At 45.3% G+C, this 8,143-nt stretch overlaps 1 protein-coding gene across 1 annotated transcript in view; it reads right to left on the bottom strand.

Annotated features, from left to right (window-relative positions):
* The window catches only part of LYPD1 (LY6/PLAUR domain containing 1), a 28,806-nt gene extending 21,639 nt beyond the window's left edge, over positions 1–7,167 (bottom strand). Inside the window, exons 1-2 of the mRNA XM_038422628.2 lie at positions 6,417–7,167; positions 4,963–5,100 (exon numbers count right to left, since the gene is read on the bottom strand). Of these exons, the coding sequence (XP_038278556.1) occupies positions 4,963–5,100; positions 6,417–6,468 (190 nt within the window). The 5' untranslated portion in view covers positions 6,469–7,167. The remainder of the gene's footprint in view (positions 1–4,962; positions 5,101–6,416) is intronic.
* Positions 7,168–8,143: the final 976 nt, after the last annotated feature.

Consider the following 8,143-nt stretch of genomic DNA (forward strand, 5'->3'; position numbering starts at 1 on the left):
TTCCTTCTACTCCGTTCATTTTCTGGGTTTATTCTATTTTTAAAAACACCATTATTTATAGTGATAGGAAATTGCCTTGTACCACATTTTGATGATGGTTGTACTGTTTTCTCCATTTGGAGACAGATTGGGTTCTGTATTTGCTGCATTTCTGCATCTTTTTGCATACTACGGGCCTGATCCAAAGCCCATCAAAGTCAGTGGAAAGACCAACTCCCCTTGCCTTCAGTGGGTTTTGCATTAAGTCCCAAGTGGTCAGGTCGCTCGTCACCAGTAGAAGAAAAGTTGTATTTCTTAGAATTTGTTTTATTTAAATATAATAAACACACGAATAGCCGAAACATTTCATTCTGTCCAAAAAAGAGAAGTGTGCATTTAGGTTTCTTTGTTCTTGTATTCACCTTCACTTTGAAAAGCAGCAGCTTTGTAGATTCAGTGCTCAAAATCAGTAAAAAAAAAAATAAATAAATAAAACAAATCAGTTACCAATGTTTTCCTGAAATAGTTGCAAATTGAATTAATATAATGAAGAACGCTTCTCATTCATCAAACATTTCATCTATGTAATCTGCTTGCAAACATCAGCTGCTTCTTCAACTAGAAGGCTAACCTTAAAAACCTATCCCTGATGTTAGTTTCTGTGGCATCAAAAGTATTTGATATGGGCTTCAGCGCCTCCTCCAGAGCTCACAGTTCTTCCCTATAAAGAAGAGAAGTATTGATGCTTTTTAAAGACTAGGTTAAGTAATTAGTCGGCAAAGTGCATTCCCTGTAGTAAAATATGGCTCTTTTGCATCTCCCATTGGAAGACATCTTCCATTACTACCTAAAACTTAGTCTTGCAAAATGCATAAATAATGGTACTGAAACTTGGAACATTTTTGTCATTTACTTCATGAGGTCTCCAATTCTGTACATTTTGAATGGGTTATCTAGGTTCTATTAACAAATTTATTTGAGCATAAGCTTTCGTGAGCTACAGCTCACTTCATCGGATGCATAAGCTTTCGTAAGCTGTAGCTCACGCAAGCTTATGCTCAAATAAATTTGTTAGTCTCTAAGGTGCCACGGGTACTCCTTTTCTTTTTGCGAATACAGACTAACACGGCTGCTACTCTGAAACCTAGGTTCTATTGCAATACAAACTGATATAGTAAGAGACCGTGTGTGTTGGGGGAGGGTGGGAGAAGAGGGTATATTCGCTCAGTATAGTCACCCATCTAGGTACATGCTTAACTGCTTTCCCCACCCAAATACTTCCCACTTTTATTATTGTTTTAATTAGGAAATAGACCTAATTTGTGACATTAATGGAAACATCTGATTGGTACTGCTTAAGTTGATCTGATTTAAATATGAATGATTTCAATATCTGGATTCATCACTATTTTGAAAATCCAAGATATTCAAAAGCGTGCTTTTTTAACTTGGATTTTTGTAACATTTCATATTTTACATAGGATTGTTAGAATGTCTTGTGTAGGGATGAAATACATTTCATAAAACTGGTTCTAGACCCAAATTCTGAGAATGCTTTGACTGAGTAGAGTAAGGTTTTAAACATAGCTTAAGCCTCACTTTACCTTAACTAAACAGGAGTGGTTTGTCTTGACTAAAGTAAGGCTTAAGAAGTATTTACAATATAAATGAATACAATACAAAGCTTAGAATTGCAGTTCTCCTTTGTATTATTGAGGAGAGAGCTTAGTATAGAAATTAAGTTTAATAACAACAATTCAGTGGTTCAATTTTATGACCACTAACAAATATGTAAGAAAATAGCCATTGCCTACAAGCTCATAAGTATAATGTATACAAGCATGTAAATCAGTGACCCCCTTGACTGCAAAATAGACAACTAGATTAATGTATGTTGCAAAGGATGGGCGATGAGGTTCATTAGGTTACTGATTCAGACCATGAACTTTATCTCAATATACTGCATTTAACTTTTAAATAAGGTTTAGGAGAACATGCAACATTTTGCTTACTGACAGAGCTATATTTTAATAGAGGCAGAATTTGGCTAGTCTATAAAAATTAAATTATACTCCTTTTACTGTATCTAGTCAAGAGGAAAAAACTAATTACAAGATCACACTGACAAGTAAATGCAAATGCATATTCTTTATATACCGGGTTAAAAATTCAAACTCAAATATTATTAAAAATATTTCAAATATTGATTTTCATTTTATCAGTTTTCAATGATAAGCACATAAAACAGTTTTAAAATAGCCTGATAAAATAAATGTTGAATTATTAAATGACATTTTTGAGAATGAGACATTTTATTTTACACACATTTAAACAGCAAGAAAAAACCCAATAAGAGATGATTAACTGAATCCTCCTTGCTTTACTACCAATCTTTTCTAGAACTGACTGAGGAGATAGGAAAGAAGCTTAACCTGTACAGCAAATCTCACTCAATTTGGAGTAGTTAAGTTAAAAATAAAATCTACTTCTTTACAGGAACTTGTAACTCTCTAACTTAAAACTAATAAGAACTGCATTTACAGAACAAAGCCAAATAAGAATGAACTGTAGTCTGCTATTCACTACACGACAGGTATCTATGGGAAAATTCAAACGTCAGTCCAGAGACTTTCATTATAGGCAATGTAATATTGCCCAGGTAAAAGAATAGAAAGCACATTTCATTAAAAATGTTTCTCTACCTTTATTTAGTCTATTGCAAACCAGTTTCTTTGTAGTGGTGAAGACAAGTTTATGCAGCCATATATTTTTAATACCTAATCGCAATCATTCATATTTTCAATATAACATAATCACAAAAGCTTAATCAGCCAGTTTGCAAACTCAGTTGTTAATCTGATTTTTTTAATCTGAACAAATCAGTTGTACATGCATGCTATGTGAGTAGCTTCCACTTAAATCTTTTGGATACCTATACACTTAAGTAAACCATTCCTTGTGTAAGGAGGTCTGACTGCAAACACTTCTTTGTCTAACATTCACCTGAAGACAAGATTACAGATGTTTCTTTGAAGGCTGTTATCATTTGAAATTGCAGATTGGAATAAAAATATTGTGGAAAGGGAAGGAGATAAAAGTGGAAAGAAAGTGTTTTACTGGGAGGGATCTGATTTGACTATATAGGATTTTTATAGTACTTCAAACTCCTCCACATCATTCATTCAAACCTATTTAAAAGCTTATAGAATATTTGGGGTGCATGTGGCAAAGCCTTCAAACTGCATTTCAAATATTTGTCTAAAATTATGCATAGGTTCAAAGCACCTCACAACCCATAACTGTCTCAAACCTCCACCACCTTCTCTGAGTAAATACTCCTTTCTTGAAAGAAGATACTATGTTTGAAGTAAAGAGAAAAACGTGTGTTTATCCAAAATATGTTCACATTTTAAAGTTGAGTTCTCTTACTGAATGGCGACTAATCTTCCCTTAACTATATATCTTTTTCTTTCTGTTCAGAACAAATCCCCAATACTTTACAAAGTAGCTATAAGTGCAGTACTGTGTTATGGTGTTATCTGTATTGAGGACAAATGACAACAATGCATTCTCTATTTACTAAAGAGGCAATTTTACCACTTTCTCATGATTTGCAGGGCATTAATCTATGGCTAGCTGCAAGATCAGGGTTGCTGATAAATACCTTGGTAAATATCATTTAGGTCTGTAGAAGATTTTAATATTATTAATCACCTTTGTTTATGTGGAAACTATTTTATATTTCAAGTCCTGTAGCTATACCTATATTGTTGGAAGGAGACAGGCTGTGGCTTTATTTATATAAACACCAAAACAGTCCCATATACCATCCTTGGTCAACATGTATAAATTGTTGCCCTCAACTGTGAGCCACTATATCCATCCAAGATCCTTTCCCTCCAAGGCAATGGTACTACATACTCCCATCTATGTACATCTTCTGGATTCCTGCCCTTTGTAGATGAGTTTTTCAATTGGAACCACCACTCATGAGTGTGCAGATGATATCTAATTTGAGGAACTCCTGAGAGCCAGTACTATCCTAGCTCCTTCTGCCCCTGCAAATCTCACAGGTGGAGGCTATGATACAAGCAGGAGGCTATGTGAAATAGCAAACAGCCAAACACGTTTCCTCTATCACAGAGCCCAACCCAAAAGTCTCGGATAAAGCTGGAACGTTTTATCCAGTTAGATGACGATGATGGGTCCTGAAGTTTACCATACAAAACACCTGCCCCCACAATCTCTAAAAATATCTCGAAGTATTTGATGTAATGGATTGATTTACAGCCCAGCCCAGAGATGATTTAGGGAGAGAAGAACAAACATGGCTGGCTTTCTCTTGACAATATTAGTGATCTTTGAATAAAAAAACTAAAAGCAGTGCACTGTATTCTAAAATTAATTAGAGAAGTGACAGAGCCCCTAAAGAATTTTCAGAGATAACATCCATATACCCAATACATTCTTTCAGCCATGCCCACTTGAATTCCAATATGTCCTAATCTATTGTTGGCTTATCTTTCCCTGCTCACTGTCTTCTGGATGAAATCCCATAGCTCAGCTTCCTATCCCATGCGATCAACCTTTACTCTATGTGAATTGCTGGAGTAAATAAAGAAAAGAAGGAATTACTAATTTAATGCACTTTTCCTCCATCTCTTGGGAGAGGCCCATGTAATTAACTATAATGAGATGAAACTAATTTATTAATTTTCCAATGCTGTGAAGCTAAATTTGACCATAAGACCATATTTTGACATCTTTATTAACATTTGTCTAGTAAGTTTCAATATTTTCCATTTTAAAGGAAATTAACCTAAAATATCTGAGAAATACAATAAATTTGAGATAAAGTCCCTTTAGTAATAACATAATATGCCTTATGCTAAAAATTCATACTAGAGAAAAATGAACAAATGCAGCTAAGAGCACCAAACAATACCAGATAAACCTGGAAGAGTGTAATTATTAAATTCTTACCAGAACTTTTTTCCATTACTTCTTTCTGGCACATGTCTTGAACATTCACTGTGCAGTTCACAATGAACTCTGGAGCAGAGCAGTCGTTATTTAGCTGGAATTCTTCACACTGGTAACACTGTATTTGCAGACCAATTCCTGGAATAGACGGAGTTTTGCTCAGAGTAGATCTGCATATGCCAAAAATGCTATTTATTTTTTCTTCACTCTGCTGTTCCTATCTATTTAGCAGCAAAGCAAAAATATGGGTTTTGTCAAAAGATTTGTCTACAACTCTGGCCCATTTAGCTGAAGCTATTCCTCATAATACCCAGATTCTTATAATCAGCTAACTATGTACAAACGGGGAGTCTACATGAGCGAAGCAATCCCTAGCCATCCACTCAACTTTTTTGAATGATCCGAACTCCCTGGGGACCAAGAGCAAACGCTGCAGCCAGCAGGGGGCAGAGTACAAAGAACAGGATTGAAACAAAATTGATACCAATTACCCACCGACCCGGCACTCTCAGCTCCCACTCTACCCGCTGGAGTCCCCTTAAAGCAGGGGGATAAGAACTATCCGTGCTTGGGGGACAGTAACCGGGCTAACAGACGCGCTTCAGCTCTTATCTGTGCCGTCGGGTTTACTTAACTACCAATTAATTACAAATGATTTAATTACTATTTTGCCATGCACAATTACAGATGCAAAGCAGTCTTCGCTTCCCTCTTTTATCAATCATGTAAATTAGGTCCTTCTCCAACACGAAGTGCAGGAAACCATGCTGGGGAGGGACTGCTCGAGGTGAGCCGCTTCTCCACTAGGTCGTCACCCAGAGGAGCTCTCCCCGGGCATGTCAGGGAACTGGGCGCGGCACGAAGAGAGCCCGGCAGTTCCCTGTGCATCTCGCTAGGGACCCCTGGCAGAGCCGGTCCCTTGTGCATCTCACAGGGAGCAGCAAAATGCCAGAGGGGACCCCGAGCCTGGCTGACGACGCCGATTCAGTTCACACCGGCGCTGCGCCCAGGACGGAGGCTGGTAGAAGGGACCCCGAACTGAGCTGTTCCCAGCGGAGCGATGCTGTTCTCCAGGCAATCGCCCGCAGAAGCTGGCCTCAGCCAGTGCTAGGACCGCGGGGACAGGGAGGCGAGCGCTGCGCAGGGAGCTGGCTCAGGGCTGGAGACTGCGATCAGCGAGCGATGACCCACAGCGGAGCTGATCCTCGCGCCCCCGCCGGCGAGAGGAGCCGGGCTGGTGCATGGGCCGGGGGAGGGCGGCCAGCGGGGCACGGGCTGGGCAGAGGCTCCCCTCGGGAGCGCTGGGCGCAGGGCCGGGGGAAGGGGCCGCCCTGCCGGCAGCGGTTGAACTTTGCAGAGTGGCGGGGAGCGGGCGGCCGGGAGAGCGGCGCGGGAAGCGGCAGGTGCGAGAGCCGGGCGCGGCCCGCAGGGGCGCGCTGCCCCGCGTCTCCTACCTGGAGCCAGGACCAATCCCCAGAAAGTTGCCGCGCCGAAGAGGAGCCACATCCTCGTGGAGCCGGGGCCCCGGGCTGCGCGGCGCCTCAGAAGCAGCCGGGCAGCCGAGGCGCGGTGCCGCCGAGCCTCTTCCCCGCACCGCTGCGGAGAGCAGCTCCGGGAGCCCGCATCGCCCGCCCGGCTCCGCGCTGCCTCCAGGAGTTGGGAGCGGAGACTGGCCGGCGCTGGGGGAGAGTCGGCGAGAGAAAAGTCTCCCTCTGCCCCCCCCTCCCCCGCACCATGTGACGGGGAGGGGAGAGGGACCCCTCGCGGCACACTCGGGGAGGGGGAAGGGAGAAAGTTCGTGGGGGTGGGGGAGGGAGAAGATCCCCCCCCCCCCGGCCAGGCAGTAACGCTGGGCGGGCTCCCCAAGTTAACCCACCCGCCCCTCTCCTGGGGCTCCCTCTCCTGCTGCGGGGGGGGGGGGCTAGTTATCCGAGCCCCTCCCCACGGCGCTGGGGGCTCAGGCGCTGAGCTACTGCTACACAGTGGCCGCTGAGTCGGGCTCTGCCCCTAACCCCATCCCCGGCGGCGGGGCTTTGTCCGTGCGCGGCAGCCCCACGCGGTCCGGGAAGGGAAGGGAAGGGAGAGCCCGCCCCCGCGGTGTGTGTCTGCAGGCTGGGCCCTGTCCTTAACCGGCACACACCGCCCGGGCCGGCAGCGGCCGAAGGGCCCCCACCCAGCAGGGACCCGTGGGGACAGACGGGCGGGCCCTGAGCCCCGACCCTGCCCGGGCGGAGCGGTCACGAACCTTCAGCTTCTCGCCCGCAACTCCTCCCCCAGCACGGGGGAGGTTACCTGTGTGTGGGGGGGTCTCGGTCCCTAATTTACCTAGGGGTGTGTGTGTGTGTATGGGCCGGGGGGGGTCTGACTGTAACCCCCCAGTGTATGTGTGTGTGTGTGTGTGTGTGGGGGGGGCTCTGACCTTATCCACCCACCTGTGTGTCTTGGGTGGGGTCTGATCCTCCCCCCCTCCCCCGAGTATATGTGCATGGGGGGGGGTCTCTGACCTTAACCACCTGTGTGTGTTGGGGGGGTCTGACCCTAACCCCCCCCCGAGTATATGTGCATGGGGGGGTCTCTGACCTGAACCACCTGTGTGTGTTGGGGGGGGGTCTGACCCTAACCCCCCCCGAGTATATGTGCATGGGGGGGGTCTCTGACCTTAACCACCTGTGTGTGTTGGGGGGGTCTGACCCTAACCCCCCCCGAGTATATGTGCATGGGGGGTCTCTGACCTTAACCACCTGTGTGTGTTGGGGGGGTCTGACCCTAACCCCCCCCCCAGTATATGTGCATGGGGGGGGTCTCTGACCTGAACCACCTGTGTGTGTTGGGGGGGGGTCTGACCCTAACCCCCCCCGAGTATATGTGCATGGGGGGGTCTCTGACCTTAACCACCTGTGTGTGTTGGGGGGGTCTGACCCTAACCCCCCCCCCCAGTATATGTGCATGGGGGGGGTCTCTGACCTGAACCACCTGTGTGTGTTGGGGGGGGGTCTGACCCTAACCCCCCCCGAGTATATGTGCATGGGGGGGTCTCTGACCTTAACCACCTGTGTGTGTTGGGGGGGTCTGACCCTAACCCCCCCCCGAGTATATGTGCATGGGGGGGTCTCTGACCTTAACCACCTGTGTGTGTTGGGGGGGTCTGACCCTAACCCCCCCCCGGGTATATGTGCATGGG

This window comes from Dermochelys coriacea, chromosome 11 (assembly GCF_009764565.3).
Source record: "Dermochelys coriacea isolate rDerCor1 chromosome 11, rDerCor1.pri.v4, whole genome shotgun sequence".
Classification (NCBI taxonomy): domain Eukaryota; kingdom Metazoa; phylum Chordata; order Testudines; family Dermochelyidae; genus Dermochelys; species Dermochelys coriacea.